We start from the raw sequence: 26,302 nt of genomic DNA on the forward strand, positions 1-26,302 counted from the left end.
TACTAGTGGTAATCGGTCTTTCAGGTCCGAGGGGAGGTGTTCGTCGAGGCCACAACCGATTTATGCAAAACCCGGTGGCGCAAATCCCGGGCACAGCAAACCCCGGTTTGATCGCCACGAACCCGCGGTCGGCTCCTGTTCCCACTTACTGCCCTTCCACTGTATCGAGATCCAGTGCGGAGATCGTATGATCCATTATGGGGCAATAAGTAGAGCTCTCTGACCCGTGCATGATTGGTGTCATGCTCAACCTGACTCGCACGAGTCCAAGCAAATCCCGACAGCGAATCCAGGCCGACCTTTTCTCTTCTGCCAACTTTGCGGGGCGAACGTTACTCGGGGCTTTTATGGCTATGCACGTAATATCGACTAGCCTTTTTCATTTGCTGCAACAATAAGGGCAACACACACAGCACAATGATAAATGCGAGAAGAACAAAGAATGAGTGTTTATGTGGCTAGCTGTATGACCGTATGAAACTCTCCGAGTGGTCGCCCCAAACCGGTTTTTGAAATTGACTGCAGAGCCAACAAGCCCGTGCGCCACTGTCCACAATGTCGTTGTCTACAGCGGTCAGGTGTCGGTGTGGTATACCTACGGCTTCTGCTATGATCAACAACAATATTCTATCGATATCCAACCGAGAAAGTCGAAAGAAGGAGACAGCTTAGAGGAAGGCTCTCTATACGTTGTCTACCCGAAAAAGAAGAAATCCTGATAAACAAATGTGTGCTTTCTTTCAAATAACTCTAATGTACAAGTTGAACTTATTTCAATGTCTCGCCTTGAGGACCTATCAGATGTGACACGGGACGGAGTGGAGAGGAGCAAGGCCGATTTTCATTAAGCCAATACAACCGGAGTGACTTTCAGTTCTCCCAATCCCCATTGTTCGCGATGTCCAAGGGAGTCGAGAGTCCAACTCGGTCGACAGTTCGGGTATACTCCACTCCTCCGTTCACGCGGTCTTCCCGAACTACCAGGTCCTTGCGGTTGGTGTCGACCAGCAAGCGGATGAGGTCGGGACGCATGTAGTGGCCGCCCTGAGTGGGACAGTTAGTAAGGTGGAAAGAATGCTCTGAATGGATCACTTACAAAGTCAGCTAGGGATTTGGAGAGATGGCATTCATCCAAGTCGATCTGTAAATGTGTGAGCATTCCGCAAGCCAGCCAAAATCAAAGGGGAAAACCCACGTCAACAAACAGGAGTCCCTCGAAGTCCTTGTCAGGGTGAGGGACAAGGTTCTGGCCATCGGGGCCGAAAATGCGACCGTGACCGTTATAGATGTGGGGGTCTTCGAGATCCTTGCCAGGCGGAGTGTTCAACTTGATGCCTTCGGCGGTGATCGTTTGCCAGGGCGCCAAGGTGTACGTGCCGGTTTCGATGGCATAGGCGGGAGTGACAAGCTGCGCGGTCTTCATCAGCCCTCAGACATCAAAGCAAAAAAGGTTTTTCAGAGGAAGACTTACGTCCGCATTAGCCTCGGCCACGTTGGTAAAGGGATCCGGGTACTTCAAGGTCTCTTTGCCAGGGTAGAGCGGCCAGGCAGCAACGTGGACCTGTTCGCCCAAAGAGGCGGCATACGACTTCATGAAGGGGTTCATGTTCTCCCAGCAGTTGAGGTGGCCGACGCGGCCGATGTCAGTCTGGATGACCGACTCGGTGGTGTCACCGGTGCCGTCGCCGAACACCAAGCGCTCGACATGAGTGGCTCTGATCTTGCGGCGGTGGTTGAGGATATCGCCAGACGGGGAGATCATGACCTGGGTGGTGTACAGACTAGCCAAGTCCACCTCAGAGTATCCCAAAGAAACATAGATCTTGTTGGCGCGGGCTGCGTTGCGGATTCGGCGCATCTCGTCCGAGTCGGACGGAAGGCTGTTCTCGCGGTACTTCTTCAGAAGTGGCAGGCTCTCCTGGTAGTTGACCTTCCACATCCAGTAGGGATATCCAGGAATCCCTATTCCGGCATTAGCTGAGATTCTTCGAGACATCCAGGATGAAAGTCCTTACAAAGCTCGGGGAAGGCAATGAACTTGCATCCGGCCTTGCCAGCCTCGTCAATCCAATGGATAGTCCGGCGAACCGACTCCTCCAGGTTGAACCAGCCAGGCTCAGCATTGACTGCTGCGGCCTTGTACTTCTTCAGGACGGGAGCCATTGTTTAATGAGGAAAAGTAGTTTTGGAGGTAGAAAGATGCTGTTGGGACGAGTGATTCTGTTGTGGATGATAGGAGTAACTTCGACGAGAAGTTGCCTCCCTTTATATGTTCGACAGTCGCATCGTAAAACGTCTCTAATAGCGATTCTCGCATCGTCCTGATCATTTGATTCGGGAGACGCGGAGCACGGTGTCTGCTTTCTTTACTCCCAACGTTGCATGGAGTGAACAAGTGCACACGGAGCACAGCTTGAAACATCGTCCCATCGTGCCGGGATTTGGCACGCTGATAAGGTGGGCTTGAGCGTTGCCATAGTGGAGGAGTCGTGAGGAGTACTGCATAAGGCGACAGACCAAACCTTTCATAACCTCCGATGATAGCAGGACTCAAGCTGCGGGCCAAGCAAGTGGGTTCGCGGAAAATAGCTCCTAACGGTTGATCTGCCGTGCCCCCCAGATCCCGTTAACATGACGTCTCGGATGAGAACGGAACCTGGGATCTGATAGCGCATGTTCGCCTCATGTCCGGGATAAGCTCTGTTTTCAGATAGCCCATGCGGGGATGGCCCACCGATGTTACAACGTAGCAGCAAACCCCGGGCCGCTGCGTGGAGACCTGCAAAGTCCGAAATTGATCACGCCACTTTGATTGCAGATCGACTTTCTCGGAGAGCTTGAAGATGACTTCTTGGCTATATGAGTTACAGTGGAGTAGTATTTACACGGAAATAATGTGAAGGGATGAGGCCACTCCGGGTCACTGAATGCTGGTGAAATTCATGCTACAAACCATTGGCTGTGTGGCTTGCAATCCCGAAGTATTTCAATTGAGCAAGTTCTTTCAGCGTGTCTTGACTCTTACCTCATGCAGCTGGTACCTCAAAGTGAGCCTAGAACTTTTACGGAGGGCATATACTACTGCCGACCATGGCCTTGCAGAGCTTGGCGCATCTTACACTCGATGTATAGTTTGTCTAGCAGCTTATACATACACCTCAAGCACAAATACACAAATGAGCGGGCTCTTCTCCATGATCAGCTCCTCTACACACGATCCCCGAGTTGATATATCAATGACCGCAGTTGTCTCGACGAACTAGGTCTTTGATCTCACTAGCTGTTGGAGACTTGCTACAGACAGGCGCTTCAGTTGAATCTTGCTGCCTACTAGTCTATTCCATCTCTTACATCGAACGGGTCAACCTTGATCAGATCTTGGATCTTTCCGAAGATAAACCGGTTTACGCCGGCGGAGCCAGGATTGATTTTATCCCAATCAGGTATATGTCTATCAGCCCGTATTAGGTCGAGGAGCTCATAGAAAGGAATTCTCGGACTGAAAACGACGCTAACTGAAAGACAAGGAGATGAAGCCTTCTATAAGCGTAATTCTCCCTATCGCCGGTTGCTGGGGGGGACAAAAAGCCGTGGGTGTCTCCAGGTTTTAGAACTTTCTCCATACCAAGACAGGCATATCGAGCCTAAACAAATCATGTATGCGTTTAAGCTGTCTCCCTTTCAAATCTTTTGATTATAGCTTTTTTTCTAGCCATCACCTCCAACAACTGACTAAGCTCGCGGGGGCAGACCTTCCAGAAAGATAAAGAAAAGGGGGTCTCTGCAGGAGATTTCTCACAAGATTCTAGCTTTTGAACAGCCACTGACTCTAATCAATTCATTATACATGGCACCGCTTCATAGCTTCTCGTGCGATGGCAACGAGGGTGTACATTGGCGACATAATGAGGCTCTGCGTCCGCCAAAGCTATACTTGGTCAGTAGATATTGGGCTTACCGCGCTTACCCACTACATTACCTGGCTTACCAATGTTTTCCTTTGTCTGTTGTTCGATCTGAGCTTTATAAATCGTTTCAGACAGTGCTACACTTCAGCCAACTAGCCGACAAGTACAGGACGCCTAGGAGAGGAGCAGAAAATTACTGGTATTACCTGGCAAGCATCGCTTGACATGTACACAATACTTGCATTAGCCCAGGTTTTCCACATCCGCATAATATGCTATGGAAAGTCCCCAGAATATGTGGAGGGCTACACACACCACTCATGCGCTTGATGTTGGCGCTTCGCCTGGCAAACTACTTTGTCTTCAAGTATCCGTCAACTGGCAGGCGGGTACTTAGTCTTGCAATTTGGAGGTTACGATAAGCTGGGCTTCCACACTTGGGTAACTAGTAAACCCGTCCGCAAGTTCGAAAATCCTAATTAAGTCAGAAATTCGTAGATTATTTTAGTTGAGTAATTTGGTTGAAATGATAAGTGAAGCTGGTGGTTCACGTTAGGTTACTAAGGCTAGTCACGAGGACAATGGTTACTCTCTCAGCCCACAATGCATGATTCAATTGATTACAGTATCATCTAAGGATACTTGTTTCCCTTCCCTGTTTGCTTGCAGCATATTTTGGATTCTGTGCATCTCTCCCCCTACTGCAGTCCACAGCATGTCCCATCCTTCCACGCACGCAAGACAGCACATCACAAATAAAAACCATGAACGGAAGTAATAATAAAGAACGCCTCCCGCCTAGCTTTCATGATATGGCTAATCAAGGGTGGTCATGTTGTTCGACAATGCCGTGCAGTTAATCGGGAGGTTGATGGGAGGGAACATGCCCTCAGGCGAGAAAGCCAGACTGCTGTAGTTGTACGTCGGGCTCATCATCATGATCTGGCCCACGGTAGTGCCGTACTTGTCTGCAAGGTCCTTGTACACACCCCATTTGAAGACGTAAGGCTGAATGACACACTGGCTCGGGTCGCACTGAGGCACCTTGATAAACTGGCCAACATCCAACTCCGCCGTCGGGGAGGTAGGATTGACGAGCGTCTCGTTTGAAGGCCCATCCACGTGCATCAGCGATTCCACTGTGATGTTGAGTCGGCGGGCAATCACTTCGTAGGTGTCTCCTCGAACAGTGTAGTAGAGACGAGGGCCGCCGTAGATACAGGTGCGCGTGGCATTGATGTTTGGCAAGAGACAGGATGTATTGTCTGGCTCGCACACCTCGGGAGGGATGATGAAGTACTCGCCCACATTGGGAACGATGGTTACATCCGCCATGAGGTTTTGGCGGCCGATATCACAGACACCGCGGTTGGTGGCACGCGCAACGTCAAAGACTGTTGTGCCATCCACTGTAATATAATAATTATAAGTGGTCGTGTTCAGGGCTGTTGTGTTGCAAGATGCTGCTGCAACAGCCACTGATGTAAGCGAGAGCGCCAAAAGTAATTGTTTGAATGCCTTCATCTTGGCCGGGTATGTGGAGGACTGGATTAGGGAATGAGGGACGCAGAGAAAGAGAGATGCTGAGGATGAATGATGTCGCTAGATGACCTCGATGGCAAGGGAGCGGACATGTTGCCTCTTATATAGCTCAGTAACCAGGAACTCCGACACGGCTGCTCGGAGGTAAGGATCTACGATTGCTGCGTCGTTGGGCAATCACTTTTCCGACTCATAACGAAGAGATTGGGTTGCGCGGCTTCTATCCGTCTCTCTGCGGCACAGAGACGGCTCTCTGTTAATTTTACTCGCTAGGAAGTCCGCCGGACTGATCATCTGTGGAGCCGAGGTCTTAATCTGTTCTGCAATGTAGATGATTTCCTTATCAACTAGATGCTGATGAGTGTCTGTCTTCTCAGTGGACAACACCTCTTGACACCCCACATGGGACCTTTTTTCCTTGCGACCTCAGGAGCCAGGGACCGCATATCATCACCCAAACGAGCGATGTCTCCGACATCTGAATTTAACCCATCATTTGCCATAGGTGGACTTGACCAGTTATTTCCCGTTGGTGTTATTGGGCCCTCATCGCGGACGCTGTGGAGATGCTGTGGGGGTGGGGAGCGGTGGATCTTGGTAAAGACGGAGTCTGCAGCGACGCACAGATAACTGATCTGAGGCCCCTTGCTCATGCTCGGACCTCCGAATGATAATTTCAAATCCATTATGATGCGTAGAATAGTACGCATGAGAAGGAGAAGCGGATTTCGGAGCTAACTACTTGGGTGAAATGCGATGTCAGAGAGGAGGGACTGATTTGGTGGCGCATGGTTATGGTATTGTACGGAGCGCATTGCGGTAACTGTCTCATCCTCTTCGTCGGACTTTTTTTCAGCACGGGAGACCTGGAAAATAAGGTTGTCTAGCCACATCTTCCGAACTAGACTATGAATCCCAGCAAACCTGGGGAAGCCGTGAATATGAGCCACTGATCGCCTTGCCAAGTTCTAGTAGTGGACTGCGGCTACTCAATTCTTATCATTGATACGATATCGACAAGCAGTAATAACTCTGGGCAAGTTGTTGCCTGGTCAGAATCTGCCTCTTTTTTTCGTTGATGGTACCTGATGTTGGGACGCCGATATTGCGCTTACCCAATTGGGGTCGGGTTTGCGAAAGCTCCACCGGCCACACATCTGCTTGACGGGCCGTGCATGAGTTTGTCTAAACCACCCAACAAAGTAAATAATCGGCATTATGTTTGCGGACGGGCTATATGGTATCCGCTAGTGGGGATCGGTGAGGGGGGGTTTTCTCTTTACCGACTGCAATGTTTCTCCGTATATGCCGCCTCTGCATAATGACCATGTCTCACCTACGGTGTTAGAAGTGCAAGCCTCCACGATGTCTTTGCGGGCATGTCTTTCGGATAGCGTATATGCACTTGGGGGTAGCGAGTGATATGTAGCAGTCGCTCGGCTATCGGTACTCGGAATGGTTGAATACATTCGTGAATTGTCTGGGTCGACTTGCAGCTACAACGTCCTTGTACCGGTGGCACCTATGCAACGTATCATTATGGATTCCAATCGGGCTCCGAGACTTATGAGGGATTAACAAGCAATATTGAGGCGTTCATGCGAGTTCTTTCTTCACTCCACTGGTCATGTACATGCCGCGTTCTTCACCTGCATAACTTCCGTGTCCGTCTGCCCGACGTCCTGCACACGATTGAGATTATTCTCCGCATCTTTTGCCCGTCATTTCCGCCAGGATATAGGCCACTAACTTGCGTATTGCTGTGTTACCCTCGTATTCCTGCAGCCGGTGGCCGGAGATGCTTCCAGAGTCCATGAACCGCATGCATGTCCACCTGCCAGCAACCAGTAATAGCGGCGCAATAGGTATCACCAAAGAACATGCCTGTCTTTTTCGGCTATGCCCCATCAGATGACCCAGCCGATGATTGCTGTATCGTTTCGTTACCACCGTGTTTGGATAGGTTGGTGCATTGCGAGGCGTCTTGTAGACTCGACCTAACGCCTGTTAGTGCTGGGCGGGTGCAGTAGTGTGGGTGTATGTATCTTAGGCGATTTCACCCCAAGCTTTGCTGCATGGATCCAGCTAGTGTGCCTGCATACACCACGAGCGTCTACCTGCAGGTGAAGGATTGTACAGCATCAAAGTAAGTTAGTTTAGTACAGTCAGGTCCGGTTATTATTCGAACTAAGAGAAGAGTGACGCGTCCATGCAGGTGGATTCCCACACGCAGTACTTGGATATGTCATCTGCTCTATTAGCTTTTTACCCGGAAGTGGAAGGTACGCCACGTGCCCCTGGGGGGAGGAACTTCGCAATGATAGTACCTGGTTATGATGGATGAAGTACCCGGTCTTCCGGTGCCCAGTTATGGGGGAATAATAGCTCATTCTGCGACTTTGAACATATCTCTACTAGCCATGTATAGTTGGTTGATCTTCGAGAGGATGTGGTAATATGGTACTTGCCATTGTCAACGTAGTGTCACACGAAGAGGTGGTGGTACTCAAACTCTAGTATGGCGGGGGATATATATATTTTCATGAGAAAGAACACTAGTGGTGCGCAGTATGCCTTGACTGCTACATAAAGACGAAAATTGAGAAGAGAAAATTTGGCAATTTCGACTGAAGGGAACCACATTATGATTGGAACTGGCTCGCTAATCCAAATCCTGCAATGACAGGTCTGGGGATTCATGTTGCAGGTATCAAAATCGACAGTTGGAGAAGAGGATGCAAAATTTAGAGAAAGCTTATAGTGTCAAAAAGGTTGTCAGATATACAACAAGATCCGATATGGTGTAGTGGCTAACATCGCCGTCTCTCACACGGCAGCCGGGGGTTCGATTCCCCCTATCGGAGCTCAACAACTTCTTTTTTTCTACTTTCGCAGTTTCTCCCCCCGCTGTGGGTGGATCCTCACCGTTTTCCCTTTTCTTTTGCTGTTTGAAATTTCCTTGCACATTCCTCTAAACTTCACAGCCTCCTCCAATAAGAGCTATGACAATACTGTATGATAAGTATAAGCCGGCTATCCCCCATCTCTGGTTCGAAAGCCCACTGCCGAGGATGTTCTTGGTTTCCAAGTTAGCGGCGGGTTGCCCCAAATTGGGGAACGACGGCTTGATTGGTAAGATGATGTCAATCCCTCGGCAATCCTCGAGCTGCTATCTATAGTCTATACCCAACGATTTCCCATTCATATAGTATGCAGAAGAAATCAGACCCTTGACCAGCCAACATGGCACCGAGCACGATGAAAGCAATTCAAATTCAACAGTTCAATGAGCCGTATCATGTATCCGAAGTGGTCGTTCCTCAACCAGAGCCACATCAAGTATTAGTGCGCGTCAAAGCTGCTGGTTTCTGTCATACCGATTTGATGGCTCTAAACAATGAATTTGGAACCAAATTACCCTTTATTGGATCTCATGAGCCGGCGGGGATAATTGAGGAAGTTGGTTCTCGGGTCACGGGGTTTCAGAAAGGCGACCGTGTCGGCTGCATCAACTTTGATAGTGTTTGTGGTAAGTACGGCTGGGGGTTGTAAATGTTGTCGTCCCGTGGCAGCTATGTTAAGTCGGCCTTAATTGGGGTGGAATGTAGGAAAATGTCCGGACTGTAAAGCTGGTCGTCCTATCTATTGCGATGCCCCGATGATGAAGGGCATCACTGCTGATGGAGCCTGGGCTGAATACATGGTCGCGTGAGTAGTGCTACTTGAGTCTCCCAAGATGAGTATCTTCGTGTCTAACCTTATACATAGCGATGCTCGATTCATGATAAAACTACCCGATGATATGGAATTTAAAGTGGCAGCACCTTTGATGTGCGCCGGGATTAGCATCTACGGCGGCATAGTCCGAGCCAACGTGCCCCAAGGTGGCTCAATTGGCATTGTTGGGATTGGTGGATTGGGCCATATCGGTACCCAAGTTGCCAAGTGCATGGTAAGAAAAAGTATTGGAAGCCAAGTTAGAGAGGTACAGATGATAACGACCATGAGCAGGGCTACAAGGTCGCGGCAATCGATGTAAAGCAGTCAGCTCTGGATGCAGTGGCGTCCTACGAACACAAGCCCGATGTATCCATTTGGGCCACAGACCCAGTGGAAATGTCCCAGGAAAAGATTAACAAGGCTGTCCCTGGCGACTATCCAGGACTCGATGCGACCGTGCTAGCCACAGATCATCCATCGGCCTTTGAATTAGCGGCTGCTCTTACGCGGAAGCACGGTAAGATGGTCTTGCTTGGTCAGCCTGAAAAGGGGATCACCATGTCATATCAGACGACTATCTACAAAGATATAACGTTGGTGGGCTCCTTGATCGCGGACACAGCTGATGCGCAGGCGTTCATCCAGTTGTTCCACGAGAACAAGCTGCACGTGGAAGTCAAGGAGTGGAAGCTGGAGCAGGCAGAGCAGATGAGGCAGGAATATTTGGCCGGAAAGTCGAATGGCAAGAATGTCATTGTCATCGATTGAAGAGTCTGAGTTTAAAATGCAGAGTCTCGCTGGAAGATACTAACCTGAACGCCAATCTAGCTTCCTCCTGTTTTCCAGTCGCCGTGGGGCAAAGCATATTAGCTGACAGGATGGCGTCGGATGTGAGGAAGTAGCGGATGCTTAAAATAGCCACCACCACTACTATTATTTGTTGGGAGGAGACTCAGATCGTGACGTTCTTGTCCATATTTTAGGAATAGTGTCCCAAAAGTATCGAGACGAAAGCTATGCAATATGTATCATGGAAAGTCATCATTAGCAATTCCAATGATGGATTCAACCGTGGCGAGAATTACAAGATACAGTACGCTATTCTGAGATGTGCCTCTGCTCAGTGCTTCTCCCTAGCAATAAGAATCCGGTCAAAAAGTCCCGTCCCCTTAGGAAGGGGCACTGCAATATGCCCCTGGACGGATGCTGCACGCACTATCAACACACTAATCGGTAGGAGCATCCGACTGGAAGCTCCAGGGGAGCAGCTACTTTGCCCCAGTGGACTTATATGCCACTAGGGAGTCTTAGGCCCACGACTGATACAGAACTCGACTCCTTGGTCATGCCCCATAGACTGTTTCGTCAAGACTGACAGATAATAGTATAGGCCTTATATCACATCGACATGATGGTGTCATTGCATCGACGATGGGCGAATGACACCATATTCAATCAATGATATGAACAGTCGTCATGTGACAACTTAGGATCATCTTTCACCAATGCTGCTCCTCCTGGCAGACTTGTACAAATCCTCTCGGCTGCATTAACGGCGGGCCTATTTTTAACGGGACTCTTGGTGAACCTTTTTCTTTGCATAACTTAGCTTTGACCACCCAGGGGCTTCAGCATTCAGTTCGTGAAGAACAAGAAAGGCGCTAAAGGGATATTATTGCTAAAAAAGGATTCCATTAGCAGGGCCGGTGGAGGCGCGTCGGTGTGCCAGAGGGAGACCAACGATACCGGCAATCTCGGCGGATCTTCTTGCTGGGGAAAACGGCCGAGTCCACCTTGCACACCGGGCCCAATTATTCCTGCTATCAGCACCATTCATTGTGTCTTCATGGCTGGATGGGCGTTGGTGAGTGGTCGATGCTGAGGGCTGGCTCGGTCGGAGCGCCGAAGAGTAAAAGTGGGCGGGAGTGGCACCCACTTTTAATTTGAAACACCACGGCCTTGAATAAGATTGTCCAGGAACACCACCAGGGGCCCAGGACAGCCGATTTAATCAATGACAGAACGATGAGTGTCGCACTACCCTGCTCGGAAGCAAGCTCGATTGGATGCTAGATGGAGCATCGTACCAGAGCACAGCTGCTGTTCACCTTCATATAAGGACGGTCGCGGAACCTGGTTCCTGCACAGCAACCTACGCTCTTTTCCCGAATATTTCCGGCGCCTGCTAAATAATTATTGTCACTCCCTTAAACTACTTCATCATGGTCGCCTACTCGTCTCTTCTCCTCGCTCTTTCGGCTGCCTCGAGCGCCGTCGCTCTCCCCAATGGTAAGGCCCTGCTGGACATGGCCAAGCGCAGTCTTACTTCTTCCGCGGAAGGCGAGAGCAACGGCTACTTCTACTCCTTCTGGACCAACGGTGAGGGCGACGTGACCTACACCAACGGCGACGCTGGTGAATACACCGTTGAGTGGACCGACTGTGGTGACTTTGTGGCCGGCAAGGGTTGGAACCCGGGCAGTGCTCAGTAAGGACTTTTCCATCGCTGTTCATCGAATGAAAATGGGTGTTAACCAGTATATTCAGGGCCGTTACCTACAGCGGATCATGGGAAACCGACGCCAACGCCTACCTGTCCGTCTACGGTTGGACCACCTCCCCCTTGGTCGAATTCTATATCGTCGACAAGTACGGTGACTACGACCCCTCCTCTGGCCTGACCGAGCTCGGCACCGTCGACAGCGACGACGGAACCTACAAGATCTACCAGACCACCCGTGAGGACGCCGACTCGATCGAAGGCACTGCCACCTTCAAGCAGTACTGGTCCGTGCGCACTGAGGGCCGTATTGGTGGAACCGTCACCACGCAGAACCACTTCGATGCCTGGGAGAACCTTGGTCTGGAGCTGGGTACCTTCAACTACATGATCGTTGCCACCGAGGGATACGAGAGCAGCGGGTCTGCCACCATCACCGTTGAGACTTCTTCTGACAGCACCGAGGAGAGCTGCTAAACGCTCTTTTGAAGTGACTGCCTCACTCCTTCTGTATATAATCAGTCCCGATCGGGTTTCACTTCTTGACCGAACTCATAATCTCATTTTCACATCTGGGTGTGGACGCATAGGCCGCGACATTGTTCTTGAACATTCGTTGACGTATTATTTTACCCGCTATAGGCATTCATAGACTAAACCTTCCTTGTAGCGGCTGTCACTGTCGAAGTGGGAGTGACACGAGCAGCAGCTACAGATGATCATGCTGAAGTTGCTCCAAGCACGCTACTGAATAGCTCTTCTAACGTTCGGCAATACTACTGTCATGGACCACCGTAAGTGTCAGGCCGGACCGGATCAAGAAAGTGGAGCATGATTGTATGTGCTTAATGTCACGGAGCAGGTCCGAGTGCTATACTATTATTCTCTTGATATTTAGAGCTTAAGATCCCCAGGCTCCTCTGGTTGCCGATTCTGAACCCCGAGAGCCTGAAGACTTACTGGCGCCATTGTGGACAGCCATTCTAAAGGGGTAAACCAAACCTAACATTCGAGGACAACACAACCTCGCTCATAGCCAGCTAAACTACCACTGCTGTTTAATACCATCTCTTTGTGCGGGTTTGAACTCTACACATGAGAATCCACTGTCTTCATAGAACAAAGCAACTACGCGGCCCCTGAATACTGGCTCCTGCTGCTTCTCTAGCATACGATTACCTCCAGGATATCTCTCGACCCGTTCCTGCGGTATATCCATGGTTGATAGCTCTAATTCTTGAATACCGGTACCATCTCCCGGTTGGAGTCATGACGTCCAGCGGTGAACCCTTTCAGGCAGCTCCGATTAGTCAGGGATGCTTTTTCCCACGGGGTACCCCGCAATTCGGCACGATGATCCCCCGACCTCCCTTATCCACCAAAGCCAATCAAGACCCGGCCAGCCATCGGCAAGTGTGTGCCCAGCCGGACAAGACGTGTCCTGCTCGGGATAATCTATGGCGAGCGCTGGCAGCTGGACTGCAGGGGCTTCCGTCGTGGCTTCGGGTGTATTAGACCGACTGTCGTCCAGCAAGATCTAAATGCTTAATTGAGCTTGTCCTGTCCTTCTCTCATCCCCTTTCTGTCCATTCCCAAGCCATCGGGGTATGTACTAGATCATCCTCGAACTGCCAAGATGCGTCTTTGGAAACATGACTTTCGGGGCAGGGCCCTGATCATCGCCATCACCATGGCCTCCTGTCAGGCCTTCCTTTTGCTGGGGTTTGACCAAGGTTGGTAGTTTTCTTCACGGTCTCCCGGGATAGAGGATGATGGTGGCTGACAAGACGGGGATGATAGGTGTCATGTCCGGCATTGTGGGTGCGGATAATCGCTTCGCCCGCGACTTCAATAACCCCGACGCGGCGATGCAGGGCAACATTACCGGTCTCTACGATATCGGTTGTGTGATCGGATCCATCATTTGCTACTTCATCGGCGAGCGAATGGGTCGTCGAACCATGCTGATGATGGGTGGGTTCATCATGATCATCGGAACCGTCATCCTCGCTTCCTCCTACACAATAGCACAGCTGCTGGTCGGCCGAATCGTTACCGGGCTGGGTAATGGAATGAACTCTTCCACCGCCCCAGTCTATCAGAGTGAATGTTCTCCAGCAGCATACCGTGGTGCACTCCTCACCCTGCAGGGGACCGTCACTATCCTGGGCGTGGTGATCGCCTACTGGTGAGATTGTCCCATGTAACCACAAAATATTCACATACTAACGGAGCAATTCTCCATAGGATGGACTATGGCACCAGCTTTACTGATTCCTCCTACGAATGGCGCCTCCCCCTCGCCTTTCAGGCTGTCTTCGCCATCTGCCTCATCTTGCAAGTGGTCGGTCTCCCAGAAACCCCCCGTTGGCTGGTCCAACACGACCGTCATGAGGAAGCCCGCGCTGTCGTGGCTGCTATCGAAGACACCACTATCGATGATCCCAACGTCACCAAAACCATCATGGACATCCAGTTCGTGCTGGAGGAGGAACAAAAGGACGGTCCGTTCCGCGTCAAGGAGCTCTTCACCTGGGGCGAGGTGCAGAACCTCCGACGTCTATTCATCACCATCACCATTGAGCTAGGCCAACAATTCACTGGAAGCAATATGATAAATTATTACGGGCCGGTGATGTTCCAGGAGACCATGAATATGAGCCGCAACCTGTCACTGATCCTGGGTGGGGCCATGCAGTGTACCTACCTGGTGGGTTCGGCAATCCCGGTGTTCTTGATGGACCGGTATGGCCGGCGTACCTTGCTGATGGTGTGCTCGGCCGGCTTATGTCTGTGCTTCGTGATGGTGTCGATTCTGCTCTCCCTGGACCGCGAGGACTGTGCCTACGGCGCGACTGTCTTCATCTTCATCTTCCAGATCTTCTACGGCGTGGGCTGGCTGCCCGTCCCATGGTTCTACCCAGCCGAGCTGAATACAACGCGGGTACGGACGCGGATGCAGGCCATCGCGTCCGGATGGAACTGGATGGCCGTGTTTGCCGTGGTGAAGATCACTCCAATTGCATTTGGTAGGTTTTGCTGCGCTTGATGAATCAGGAAGAATGACATACTGACATATGATGTATAGACAACATCGGCTGGCGCACCTTTGTCATCTTCGCGGTACTGAACGCCGTATTTATCCCGATGGTGTACTTCTTTTACCCGGAGACGAAGGGACTCGAGCTCGAGGACATCCCCTTGCTTTTCCACAAGGGTGGAATCACCGGAGGAGTCTTCACCTCGAAGGGTGGACGCACCGTCACACCCGGCCAGCACGCGCTGGAAGCCCGCGTGGACCAAAAGGTCGAGGGCACGGTACAGCAAGTGGAGAATATCGGATGAACTGCGTAGCAGTAGCTGTTTTGCTTTCTAGATCTCGGTATTATAATGTTAGACTTGTCTACAATGAACGAATGAATCATGTCATCATTTCTCCATAAAGTTAAGTCATACAGTTGGCTGCTATCGTAGAGTTGAAAACGAACGACATAGAGATCGGCACCAGCGATCGACAGGAGTACACATAATTAGAAAAGCACCACTCACCAATTTTACCACACACAACACACAACACGGCGTATTATGCAATCTGTCTCACCTTACCCGAATTGAACAGCATAAACACATTCTCAGTCATAAATCATAACCAGAACCATAACCATAGCCATGAGACCTACACCCATACCCCATCCGTAAGCCTATAATAAGATGATCGACCCGATCACATCTCATCCAGCTTCGGTGGCTCTTCCTCCCCTAGATTATTATCGAGATCCCGAGTCACCCGCTGCTGTTTCTGTTGCTGCTGGATATTGATATCGCCCCGGTCGGCTTTGACCTGCGGTGCCTTAGCCAACTCTTATAACCCACTTACCTTGATAGAAGGGGAGGGGGATAAACGCACCGAGATCTCACTAGAGGTAGCATGGATCTCATCCCAGTGGGCCGGATTCTGTGCTGACTCGTCGCGTTTCTGGACGAGACTGGGAGAATCCTCCAAGTTGTCTGGGTAGGAGGGGGGAATGAAGACTGAAGTTGAGATGTTAGTTTGATGCTTTCTTTCGATGGGAACAGGGTAGAGGTAGATGAAGAAGAAAAGTGGCAAAACGTACACTCCTCTCCCTTGTTGCTATGCACTTCGGGCGGATGGTAGTAGCACACACGGGCGGAGTAGGTCGGACGAAGTACGAGAGGACGACTGAGAGTGGAAGCTCGTCTGAGGATCATTGTGGTAGATTTGATTGTCGATCAGTTTGGGTGAGTTGTAGATGGATTCGTGATGGATGCGTAGAATGGCGTCTAGACCAGAGTGATGAAGGACGGGAAGAAATAGTGTGGGGATGGCAGGTAAGGATTAATAGTGACAGACAGCAGAAAGTTTGGGTCGTGATGTCAGAGCCACTTTTGACACTCTCTGGTAAGTTTCAGGCGTGTGACAGGTGTGACAGGTCACGTTTCAGTCCCGTGCCTTTCTTCTGGACTGGTGTCGATCGTTGGTGGCTTTCGTTATCTATCCAGTGTATACATCACCTCTCTCCCTCCTTCCCTTCTGGCACTTTCTAATCCGCACAATATTGGGTCAAGCTTAATCAATTAGATTAAGAATTCATCTGTCAACTGATTGATGTTTATCTACCAAAAACTCGGGTTAATCTAATCAGGTCCGCTCCCCATTGTCATCCACCTTTCCCCCTTTTGAGGTTCGTGATGACTCTCACCGGCGACAAGGGTAGACGAATAAGGTGGCGGAGACCTTAGAAAAAAAGGGATGCGACTCCACTATAGTTGACTCGTATCGGAGCTGCGGGCCTGTCTCAAAAACTAGTGAGCACCTTAAAAGGGGTTCACGGGCTTTGCTTGAGTCCAACCGCGTACTAAGAGTTCCTACGGAGCTCAAGGCCGTTTAGAGATAATCCCCTGTCTGGGATAGATGAGAGATGAGGAGGCAGGTGACTGATCGGACATCTTGCTGTGCTCTCTGCAATCCGGTGGGGTAGAATTTTGGGGTACTTCATGCCTGCTTGGGCAATGCCCGACAAGTGATGACGATGGCATAATTCAGCAAATTGATCTGGTTGTTGGGGACTGCACCCAACATGGTCTAGATAAATGAGGCTGTTAGTGGTCCCCCTAATCTTTCTTTTCTCTCTCTGGAAGGACCACCAACCAACCATTACGGGCAACATCCACACAGAAAGTCGGTGTGTCGACCGGAAAAGACCAAGCACGCTTCTTCGTTATTCCGCTGGTTGATGTCTTCCCATGGTTCCCAGCCTCCCCAATCTAATCACAGACTGGAACTTGATGAGCGAGTGTCTTGTGTCCTGCAGATAGGTGCGCAGTCCGGTGTTCCAGGTCGCCTGAGGATCATGCAACCATCGCTTAAGGCTCGCCTCGGCGACTGATCATTGGGGTCTGCAAAGTCCTGCCCACCCAATTTTTCTTGGTTGACGGCAAACTGGCGGGACGGCGCTCCACACTTCTCCATCGTGGACGGGCGAAGCGTAATCCCCCCATCAATTGCCGAATACGAACCAATCGAATACCGGCCCGGAAAATTTTTCGACACACTAAGGCAATTTTAGGCATCAGCTGCGGAAATGCATCGAGCTTCTAGCATTGTGACGTGAGATGAGATTCGAGGGCCATCATTGGGAAGGTTGATCAGCACAATTACAAGCATCGGCTAGAAGATAGCTAAACCTTCATTGCGCCGATCGGCCGCCGCCAAGTCACTCAATTGTCTGACAGCTGCCATGGATGGAGACACAGCCGGTCTCAGGTTCATGTTGACCTCCCAAGTCTCGGCTCGTGGGGATAACAAGGACGGGGTGGAGTGGCCGATCAGCATTAAGGAGACCGCTGGGAGAAGAGGCGATTACCATTGAATGAATCGATGACAGACGAAGCGGAGCCGAAAATTCCAACTGATCACTTCAGCCGCCCCACTGATTAGCTGTCGTTATTTCCCAATTCATGGTCTGAGGGGGTCGCAATCTGCATCATGTCAGGTTTTTTTCCCTTTTATTTTTTATTTTATTTTATTTTATTTTTTTATCTGGCATGGTAGGGTATATACTTGTTCGACCGTGTGTGTGTCGGGGGCCATTTCCCTGGCCGAACATTTCAATGACTTCCCTGCCCACTTCCGCCGGTTTTCTTCTCTTCCTTCAGCTCCAGTGCCTTCACCCCAGCCTGCACCATGTCTGAACCGGGATACCATGCGGAAAACCACCCAAGGCATATCGATCGCAAAGCCCTATACACCGACCTAGAGGCGCGGATCGACTATTTGCAGAGATTCCTCGATTTTAATGCCGGTTGGTGCCCCCCCCAGCGCCCCCCGGTCTTCCCCACAAGGCTGTCTACGTTCATTGTGTCTTTTTCCGCGGGAGTCGATTCTCCGCGGCAACACCACGCTTAAACTGACTTGAGCTGAATACAGACGATATCGCAACTCTCGTCCGGGGCGCCAAATATGTCAAGGCTCTAGCTCCCACCGTGGTGGACAAGGTGTATGTGAAACTTCTAGAGTTTGATATCACGGCGCGCGTCTTCCGCACTCGGAACACAGCGGTAGAAGAAGAACCGGACGACTATCCCACCCTAAATAGCCCGGCAGTTCAGCGTCGCCGTCAATTTCTTCGATGGTACATGACCAAATTGTGTTCCGACCCAACCAAGCCTGAATTTTGGCGATACCTGAACCAAGTCGGGTATGCAACGAACCTATGTCCCCGATTGTCCCTTTGTATTGGCCTACAAGACTAACGGGTTATTCCAGGCGCATGCACTATGGGAAGGAACGGATGCACTCGTTGAATGTCGAGTACATCCATATCGGAGCCTGCCTGGGCTTCATCCAAGACATCGTCATGGAGGCAGTGCTGACATACGAAAAGCTCACCCTGCCGTTCCGGATAGCGCTCGTCAGGGCCCTGGGCAAGGTGATTTGGATTCAGAACGATCTCTTTGCGCGATGGCGTCTTCATGACGGAGAAGAGTTCGAAGACGAGATTGAGAGTTTGCACAATAAGCAAGAAGCCGGCCCCCAAGTCACACCAAAGCCCAGCTCGACATATCTGCGGGCCGATGGACCGTCTTGCGTCAAGACTTCGACGGCCAGCTCGACATCCTCTTCTGAATTTGCCAGCCTCTTCTCGGAAACGTCGTCTCTCGAGTCCACCCCATCTCCACCCACCATTTCAGCCCCCACGCAATCCGCGCAACGTTCGGCGTGCCCGTTCGCCCACGGCCCCAAGCAAGGCGTCGAGACCAAGGTCTGGTCTAGTGCATGGCGTCCGGGGTCCGTTGGATCTGGTGGCACTCGACACTAGTGCTCAGGCGACACTTCTGCTAATATGATACGTGTAATGATAATATCCGTTGATCGGACGAGATAGACTGGGCGCGTGTTTCGTTTTGTTTGTTATACCCACAAGGATCTGGCTTGCGGACAGTTAATTACGAGCGGAATAAATGAGTTTCAATGCATGCATATGGTTCAATCTTTAAATAGGGTATTTACATGCCATACTTACGTGTTAGACTATGGATAGGGATGACGAGAGCACTGGAGCGTTGACCCTAGAATTGGGGGCGGGGGTCCGGTGAATGATGATGGCAACAGGTACAGTCTTCCGAATCCACACTAAATGCTGACTCGACCCATTAGAAGTGGACCCTGCCTGTGCCATCGTGGATGCAGCTGAAAGAAGAAACTTTGATGTTGTCGCTGTTGTAACTGGAGAGCCATTGATCTGCTCAGCCAAATGTTCCAAGGTATTTCTGACATGCTGTCTGACAACATGGTGGGCTCTGCACAGTCGAATGAACGCAAACGGCTGCTGTTCATGTGGCTTCATAATACTCCATTTCTTGCAACACTTCACTCCAGCATTATTAGTGATGATTTCCGACCGTACCGAGTGTCTTGCGTATTGCGGAAGCTTTGAATATGCAGAATGATGCGTGTAAGATACGATCTTTGAGATGTCATGACTGAGGCTGACAACTCGTCCTCGGTGTAATTCATACCGTGCAGGGTGCTCAAAGTGTAAATGATCAGCACTCCTGCATGCCATCGAACCTGTAAGAACTTAGTCAAAGAAGCAATGCATCTTCTGTCTCTTGGCATCCAACTGCCGTTGTTCCCCTCTTTGTGTGGCCGGTACTTGGACGAGGTAGGTTGACAACTGAAACGCTCCAGGAACCGAAAAAAAGCCATCTTACAGGAGGAAAGCACCTACTTGACACAGATGATTCTCTCCGTGAATGATAAGGTTTGCAATTGATGATATACTCCGAACGCAACGTCCTACGCGGGGTATCCAAGAGACTGTCAACTGGCGCGGTGGCTGCTCGATCGCTATCTAAATTGCCGGAGCAATTCCGAGCCCATATCCAGCTTGCCGTCATCGAGCATTTGCTTGACTTCAGTCTGGACAAATCGCGTCGTACTCTGCCTCCGCATGGCTGCCGATCCTCCTTGCATCCCCTCACAACAACAACGGCATTTTAGGCTCAATCGCCGACATTCCGCACATAAAAACCCACTGTCGGAAATGCCCAACAAAGCCCGTGCTGGACTCTTGACGGGTATCAAGGTAAGCCAGGAAACCACAAGAAGATGAGAATGCCCTCAGCCATCAGTATTGGAGTTTTCGCGGGCCTGGGTCTCGCTGCTTCGGCCGTACCTTCTCTCCAGAAGAATGGCACTACCTGCACCGTCATCCCCTTAGGGAACGGACAGGATGATGTCCCCAACATCCTCTCGGCCGTTGACGAATGTGGCCAGACCTCTGGAGGGAGAGTTGTCCTCCCAGCGCCGTATACCTACCGAATTAACCAACGGATGACGACTCACCTGACCGATTCCCGCCTCGAGATCGGTGGTACGCTTCTCTTCAGCGACGATATCGACTACTGGGTCAACAACTCCTACCGGGTGGACTTTCAGAACCAGTCAAGTGCCTGGCGTGTCACGGGTCATGACTATGTTGTGGATGGAGGTCCACATCAAGGTGGAGTGGATGGGAATGGACAGCTGTGGTACACTTGGGCCAAGGGAGGTAGCAATGTCTTCGGACGACCGATGTCAGTGCATGTGTTCGAGTCGACGCGAGCAACCCTCCGTAACCTGGCAATCCGGCAGCCTCAGTTTTGGGCTGTTCTTGTCGATTCCTCTTCGCATATCAACCTCGATAATTTCTACGTGAATGCCACAAACCATGACTCCTCGGTGAGCCCAGAGGGCGAGTGGGTGCAGAATACGGATGGGATCGACACGTACCGATCCGACCATATTACGATTACCAACTGGGTGTACCAAGGCGGAGACGATGCAGTGGCTTTCAAAGGGAACTCGACGAACATCCATGTGGAGAATGTCACGGTTTATGGCGGACCGGGCATCGCTTTTGGGTCGCTGGGACAATACCCCGACCGGACGGATATTGTGGAGAATGTGACGGTTCGGAATGTTCGAGTAAGTAAGGCTCAGAGGCATGATGGCATTTGAATTGACAGGTATAGGTGCAACCGTCCTTCCAGCGGGCGATGAATTCCGGGGTTTACTTCAAGAGCTGGTAGGTACTGTGTCCTTCACAGCGATCGCTAGCTGACCAGCCAGGATTGGGGTCAATTATGGTGTTCCTCCGAATGGTGGTGGAGGCGGCCATGGATACGTGCGCAACGTCACAGTCGAAAACCTTCGACTTAAGGATGTGCAGCTACCTGTGTATATTGACACCTGGTGAGAGCGATACCACCATGTTTGAGGTACTCGGCTAACCCGGGCAGCTTGAGCTATCTCTTCAGCGAGAACATCACGCAGAATTGTGACACATCGACGTACGAATTCGAGGACCTCCACTTCAGAAACATCAGCGGCAATGGACTCGCAACGGTGACTGATTACCCCGGGAAGAACATCAGCTTTGCCGTGTCTTTGCTTTGTTCTGAGAAGGCACCGTGTACGGACTTGACCTTCCAGGACATCAATATTACGCTTCCAGCGAACTATACTGGCAAACATGTACTGTGCGAGAATGCTGAGGTGGAGGGGCTCCCATGCAATTCGTGAGCTGTCGCTGAATGAGACAGACCGTGTCCATAAATAGAAGCTAGATGCATGTCTCACATGATTGCTCGCTTGCTGTTGGTAAGGTTTGACAATCACCCCAATTGTGCAGCGAAGTCAAGTCACATTGGGATGACTTTGGGGTTCCAATCGGATCTCGTTTCCATAGGACCAAATCATGATTATGTGGAAAGCCAAAGTTCGCCAAGCTTGAGAACAAGGTCTCTCCACCCCGTAGAGTCTATAACTCGCGTGTCTCGGATTGTATCGAACGCCATGTAGTCAATCCCGAGCACTCGTGTCCCACGTCATGGTGAGTATGCAGTGAGTCAGGGACACAGATATAAATGGTGGCACACTGTCGTTTCTCGCAGGAGCAACACTGACAACAGAAGATATCCCGATAAGTTACAGCCTCGATTTCAGTGCGACATAACGATGTATTTTAAACAATCCTTAATTGCATCTCTTCTGGCTACGATAACTTGTACATCTTCCCTACCCCATCGGGATACCCACTAACACTCAGTCTAGACGCGCAATCCCCATCCCACCCCACTATCACGGCGACACCATGTGGTTTTAATTCGTCGTGTCCCACCGGCCAATACTGTACGACGGCCACCTTTCGCACACCCTCCACCACGTACATCACCACCTGCGTGCCTACCCCAACCTGTCTGACCGTCTACTGTAAGCATCCTCCCCCGTCGGCTAGTGATACAGCTAGCTAACAGTTCAACCCAGCGGACTGTATCTCAGGGGGCGGGGGCCCGATTTGTTGCTCAGGATACTGCGCAGCGACCAAGTGTCGATCGACGGATTCGAATTGGCCAGATTGCAGTGAGGATGGTGGGGTGTGTCGGGATGATGGAGATTGTTGTTATGGGAATAACTGTGAGGATGGACTCTGTGTGAGGGATTAGATAGATAGGTAGATAGTTTAGTCGTAGTCAATCCCCATTCTGTGTGCCTAGCGGGAGATCAATTTCACATGGAAATCCTTCTTCTTAATTCTCGAGAAACTCATTGGTCTAGCTGTGTGCCATGATGTTGGGCAGAGAGGAGAGCTCCCAGCTCAAGCGAATCACGGAACGAGCATCGGCAATTGACAGCTGGGGGCCTCGGTTCAGGATGCAGGAGCAGCAGCAGGAGCAGCAGCTGGACCCTTATATAATAGACACGAGCGCCCTGACAGACGGGCGCGATGCAGGAGACCGGCAGTGATGAAAGGCAGCCAACTACCGCCGATCCACCAGAGGGTGGACTCGCATTGGTCAAGACTCTGGGGACCCCGCGCTACCCCGACATTCCCCCCGGACTAGTCTGCCTTTAGGCTGGTCCCTTATCACTAATCCTCCCTAACCTGCAAACTCACCGGCCAGCCAAACACGCGGCCATGAATCCACTCGTGCGACCGGACAAGTCATCCCCGATAAACATGGCCCCTCCCCCTGGTGGGTAGGTGGGTTAAATCCCCAGTTGACCCTTTAACCTGCTGCTCCTCGTGGCTATCGTACGATCGTGAACCTGTCTCTCGAACGCATCGTGCCACCCTGCAGCCGCCCATTCAGCCATTCAATGTCCAGCATGTCGCTCGAAGACTCCTCCAAGTCCCGGTCGGACTACATCGAAAAGACCGAATTGGGGGATCTGACCACTGAGGTGCCTGGAAGTAACCTTTCGGAGTCGCACAAGACATACCTGCTGCAGCGACATGGCACGTTGGATCTCGATCCAGTCCCTAGTATGGACCCTGCGGATCCGTACAATTGGCCGCTCCTCAAGGTGAGGGAAGCTTTTTCCGTCGATCGAGACAATGGCATCTGACGAATCAGAAAATCATCAATCTCCTCTTAGTCGCCTTCCACGCCTGTATGGGCACTTTTACCGCGGCAGCCGTGATCCCAGCCTACGAAGAAATTGCCGAAGACGTGGGTGTCTCTCTGCAGCGAACAAGCTATCTGACCTCTCTCCAAATCGCTATCCTAGGTGGTGCACCGCTATTCTGGAAGCCGCTTTCCCAGCGTTACGGACGCCGTCCTATTTTCCTCCTCTCGTTAATCCTCAGCTGCGTCTGCAATATTGGCTGTGCCAAGAGCCCGGACTATGCGTCCATGGCGGCATGTCGTGCCCTGGTGGCCTTCTTCATCTCCCCGGCCATGGCGATCGGCAGTGCTGTTGTCACGGAGACATTCTTCAAGCGCGAAAGAGCGCAATACATGGGTATCTGGGCGGTGATGGTGACCCTGGGAGTGCCTGTGGGGCCTCTCATCTTTGGTTTCGTGGCTCAACGCGTGGGATATCAATGGATTTACTGGACTCTGGCGATTGTAAGCACCGATGCCGCAACCTGCATAGAGGGATCACAACTAACAATGGAGTTTCTAGACCAACGCCGTCCAATTCATCCTCTACATCTTCTTCGGCCCCGAAACACGATACATCGGCACCGACATGCACTCCTCCTCGGCCTTCAAGCATCAATATCTCAGCATTCGACGCATCGACCCTACCCCCTTCAAACTCGCCGAGTTTTACCATCCCCTCACTCTCATCACTAACATTCCCGTCCTCATCGCCTCTGCCGCCTACGCCATGGTCTTCCTCTTCGCGTCCGTCATGAACTCTGTCGAGGTGCCCCAGCTGCTCCAGTCGAAATTCGAGCTCAACGCCGAACAACTGGGTTTACAATTCCTGGGTCTCATCATCGGTTCTCTGCTGGGTGAACAGCTGGGTGGTGTTCTGTCAGACACTTGGATGAATCTCCGCGCCAAACGAACCGGTCACAAGCCCGAGCCCGAGTACCGTCTCTGGCTCAGCTATATTGGCTACCTGTTGACTATTGCGGGTGTGGTAGTGTTCTTAGTCTGCACGGAGAACGCACAGACTGGGAAATGGAACGTCCGTCCGATTATTGGCACGGGGATTGGCGCGTTCGGCAACCAGGTCGTCACTACGGTGTTGATCACATACGCGGTGGATTCGTATCCGGCCGATTCGGGGAGCGTGGGTGTATTCATTAACTTTATCCGGTCTACTTGGGGGTTCATTGGGCCGTTCTGGTATGTTATCTTGAAGAGTTCACTTTATCTCTGCTAATGGTTGTCAGGTTCCCCGATATGTTCGATACCGTGGGCATCGCCAAGAGTTCCGGTGTCGTGACGGCGTTGCTGATGGGCGTGAGCTTTATCCCGACGGTGATCTTGCAGTGGCGGGGGCAGAAATGGAGGAATACTTAGTATACCATATCCATACACCATACATCATAGACGAGTTTATATATACAACGTATGATAATGAAGAGAAGTGTCATTGAAGTACCCACACTATTCCACCCTATGCTAACCACACCACTCCTATAAAAGTCGTCCCCCCATCTATCATTACCACCTTAGCTAATTCATTCCAAGATCATTCCTCCCACACCTGATATACTAATAGATCAAATCAAATCAATTAACCGTATTCAAACACTGACTCCTCACCAACCCCCCCTCCCCCTCCCTTCCACCACTCCCTCCACCCCCACCACCACCACCAACCCGACTCGTCCGCACCGGCATCATCCCACAATCATCCAACACCCACGTCAACACCCTAACCACCTCCCCCTCCGTAACCCCCTCATTCACCCCCAACTCCACCGCTCTGATCCACGGCGACGCCCCAAAACACATATTACACATCAACCGCCGTCTCTCCCAACACACCTTCTCCACCATGAAACTCGTCCGAAACGCCGCCGAATTCGACACCAGAATGCAGTCCCGCGGGGTCTTGGCGTCCAACTCGCCCATGATGTCGATCTTGAGCGGGAGGTGTTCCGGTACGCATTCGATCACTAGCCATGCGTCCCTGACGGCCGGGGTTATGTCCGCGGACGAGAACGGGTGGATTTGTCCCACCGGTCGGGAAATCAGTGGGAACGTCGTGTAGTGTGCGAGGTTCGAGGTTATGTAGTGTTGCGCGGACTGTAGGGCTCCTTGGTTTGGGTCGTGTAGGTGCACGGTGTGCCCTGCCGCGGAGAAGATGCAGGCGATGCGTCGGCCCAGGTTGCCGGCGCCGAGGATGGCGAGGGGCCGGGTGTAGATTGTGGGTGGGGTGTAGGGGATGGTTGGGGGGGAGGTGAGGTCGTCGGTTGGGAGGGTTAGATTTGTTGTGGTTGCGTTGGAATCGGTAGGTGGTGTGGCTGGGTTGGTTGTGTCTATGTTTGTCAGGGACATGACGGGGTATAATAGTATTAGATGTATATGCGAATGCAAAGAGGACTGGTACATTAGAGGGGTGTTGTTATCTAGTACTAGTACTGTTGTCTATATATGAAGTTGCGCCCCGAGCCAGGACCGGTTTCTATCTCGGCCGGAAGCAGGGATCTATCTAATTATAATCCCCGGGGAAATGTGAACACCGTCGGGGTTTCATTGTCAGTATTATGCAGGAGGCAAACGGGGAGACAGTCGCATTTTTTCCTTGAAATGGGAATATCCCACATGACATCAGATCCTCTCTGAGGTGATGCCTGATCGGGATATAGATTGGAGTTTG

General features: G+C 51.2%; 11 protein-coding genes and 1 non-coding gene across 12 annotated transcripts; 7 read left to right on the forward strand and 5 right to left on the reverse strand.

The window, feature by feature from the left end:
• Nucleotides 1-870: 870 nt before the first annotated feature.
• On the reverse strand, nt 871-2,163 carry BDQ94DRAFT_161191 (carbon-nitrogen hydrolase family protein; the record flags this gene model as incomplete). Its single annotated transcript, XM_026769337.1, has 5 exons — nt 871-1,044; nt 1,097-1,141; nt 1,196-1,408; nt 1,472-1,962; nt 2,016-2,163. 5 exons carry the CDS (start codon nt 2,161-2,163, stop codon nt 871-873), a joined length of 1,071 nt encoding a protein of 356 aa, XP_026623732.1.
• A 2,561-nt stretch (nt 2,164-4,724) lies between these two features.
• BDQ94DRAFT_172786 (LysM peptidoglycan-binding domain-containing protein) lies at nt 4,725-5,432 on the reverse strand (the record flags this gene model as incomplete). Its single annotated transcript, XM_026772025.1, has 1 exon — nt 4,725-5,432. The coding sequence occupies one exon, from the start codon at nt 5,430-5,432 to the stop codon at nt 4,725-4,727; it is 708 nt and encodes a 235-aa protein (XP_026623733.1).
• A 2,810-nt stretch (nt 5,433-8,242) lies between these two features.
• Nucleotides 8,243-8,314, forward strand: BDQ94DRAFT_t206. The gene has a single exon. It is a non-coding gene; the product is annotated as a tRNA-Glu (tRNA).
• A 323-nt stretch (nt 8,315-8,637) lies between these two features.
• BDQ94DRAFT_148373 (chaperonin 10-like protein) lies at nt 8,638-10,398 on the forward strand. The gene is made up of 4 exons (XM_026767185.1): nt 8,638-8,979; nt 9,059-9,158; nt 9,219-9,402; nt 9,462-10,398. Exons 1-4 carry the CDS (start codon nt 8,694-8,696, stop codon nt 9,936-9,938), a joined length of 1,047 nt encoding a protein of 348 aa, XP_026623734.1. The 5' UTR covers nt 8,638-8,693; the 3' UTR covers nt 9,939-10,398.
• A 928-nt stretch (nt 10,399-11,326) lies between these two features.
• BDQ94DRAFT_181031 (glycoside hydrolase family 11 protein) lies at nt 11,327-12,220 on the forward strand. Its single transcript, XM_026773799.1, has 2 exons — nt 11,327-11,658; nt 11,718-12,220. Exons 1-2 carry the CDS (start codon nt 11,393-11,395, stop codon nt 12,145-12,147), a joined length of 696 nt encoding a protein of 231 aa, XP_026623735.1. The 5' UTR covers nt 11,327-11,392; the 3' UTR covers nt 12,148-12,220.
• Nucleotides 12,221-13,306: 1,086 nt separating this feature from the next.
• BDQ94DRAFT_181033 (sugar porter family MFS transporter) lies at nt 13,307-15,042 on the forward strand (the record flags this gene model as incomplete). Its single annotated transcript, XM_026773800.1, has 4 exons — nt 13,307-13,403; nt 13,471-13,858; nt 13,918-14,699; nt 14,759-15,042. The coding sequence occupies 4 exons, from the start codon at nt 13,307-13,309 to the stop codon at nt 15,013-15,015; spliced, it is 1,524 nt and encodes a 507-aa protein (XP_026623736.1). The 3' UTR covers nt 15,016-15,042.
• A 55-nt stretch (nt 15,043-15,097) lies between these two features.
• BDQ94DRAFT_148378 (uncharacterized protein) lies at nt 15,098-16,026 on the reverse strand. The gene is made up of 3 exons (XM_026767186.1): nt 15,786-16,026; nt 15,578-15,702; nt 15,098-15,511 (listed from the first exon to the last, which is right to left on the reverse strand). The coding sequence occupies exons 1-3, from the start codon at nt 15,898-15,900 to the stop codon at nt 15,395-15,397; spliced, it is 357 nt and encodes a 118-aa protein (XP_026623737.1). The 5' UTR covers nt 15,901-16,026; the 3' UTR covers nt 15,098-15,394.
• Nucleotides 16,027-16,153: 127 nt separating this feature from the next.
• Nucleotides 16,154-17,104, reverse strand: BDQ94DRAFT_148381 (uncharacterized protein). The gene is made up of 2 exons (XM_026767187.1): nt 16,841-17,104; nt 16,154-16,774 (listed from the first exon to the last, which is right to left on the reverse strand). Exons 1-2 carry the CDS (start codon nt 16,857-16,859, stop codon nt 16,548-16,550), a joined length of 246 nt encoding a protein of 81 aa, XP_026623738.1. The 5' UTR covers nt 16,860-17,104; the 3' UTR covers nt 16,154-16,547.
• A 771-nt stretch (nt 17,105-17,875) lies between these two features.
• On the forward strand, nt 17,876-19,010 carry BDQ94DRAFT_172791 (protoglobin family protein; the record flags this gene model as incomplete). The annotated part of the gene is made up of 3 exons (XM_026772026.1): nt 17,876-17,993; nt 18,119-18,389; nt 18,458-19,010. 3 exons carry the CDS (start codon nt 17,876-17,878, stop codon nt 19,008-19,010), a joined length of 942 nt encoding a protein of 313 aa, XP_026623739.1.
• A 1,298-nt stretch (nt 19,011-20,308) lies between these two features.
• On the forward strand, nt 20,309-21,757 carry BDQ94DRAFT_181039 (putative galacturan 1,4-alpha-galacturonidase A; the record flags this gene model as incomplete). The annotated part of the gene is made up of 4 exons (XM_026773801.1): nt 20,309-21,160; nt 21,208-21,260; nt 21,305-21,427; nt 21,475-21,757. 4 exons carry the CDS (start codon nt 20,309-20,311, stop codon nt 21,755-21,757), a joined length of 1,311 nt encoding a protein of 436 aa, XP_026623740.1.
• Nucleotides 21,758-23,344: 1,587 nt separating this feature from the next.
• On the forward strand, nt 23,345-24,996 carry BDQ94DRAFT_161198 (putative MFS multidrug transporter; the record flags this gene model as incomplete). The annotated part of the gene is made up of 4 exons (XM_026769338.1): nt 23,345-23,542; nt 23,593-24,087; nt 24,146-24,819; nt 24,867-24,996. 4 exons carry the CDS (start codon nt 23,345-23,347, stop codon nt 24,994-24,996), a joined length of 1,497 nt encoding a protein of 498 aa, XP_026623741.1.
• A 67-nt stretch (nt 24,997-25,063) lies between these two features.
• On the reverse strand, nt 25,064-25,980 carry BDQ94DRAFT_181043 (uncharacterized protein; the record flags this gene model as incomplete). Its single annotated transcript, XM_026773802.1, has 1 exon — nt 25,064-25,980. The coding sequence occupies one exon, from the start codon at nt 25,978-25,980 to the stop codon at nt 25,210-25,212; it is 771 nt and encodes a 256-aa protein (XP_026623742.1). The 3' UTR covers nt 25,064-25,209.
• Between the last annotated feature and the right edge of the window lie 322 nt (nt 25,981-26,302).

Source organism: Aspergillus welwitschiae (genome assembly GCF_003344945.1).
Source record: "Aspergillus welwitschiae strain CBS 139.54b unplaced genomic scaffold BDQ94scaffold_28, whole genome shotgun sequence".
Classification (NCBI taxonomy): Eukaryota; Fungi; Ascomycota; class Eurotiomycetes; order Eurotiales; family Aspergillaceae; genus Aspergillus; species Aspergillus welwitschiae.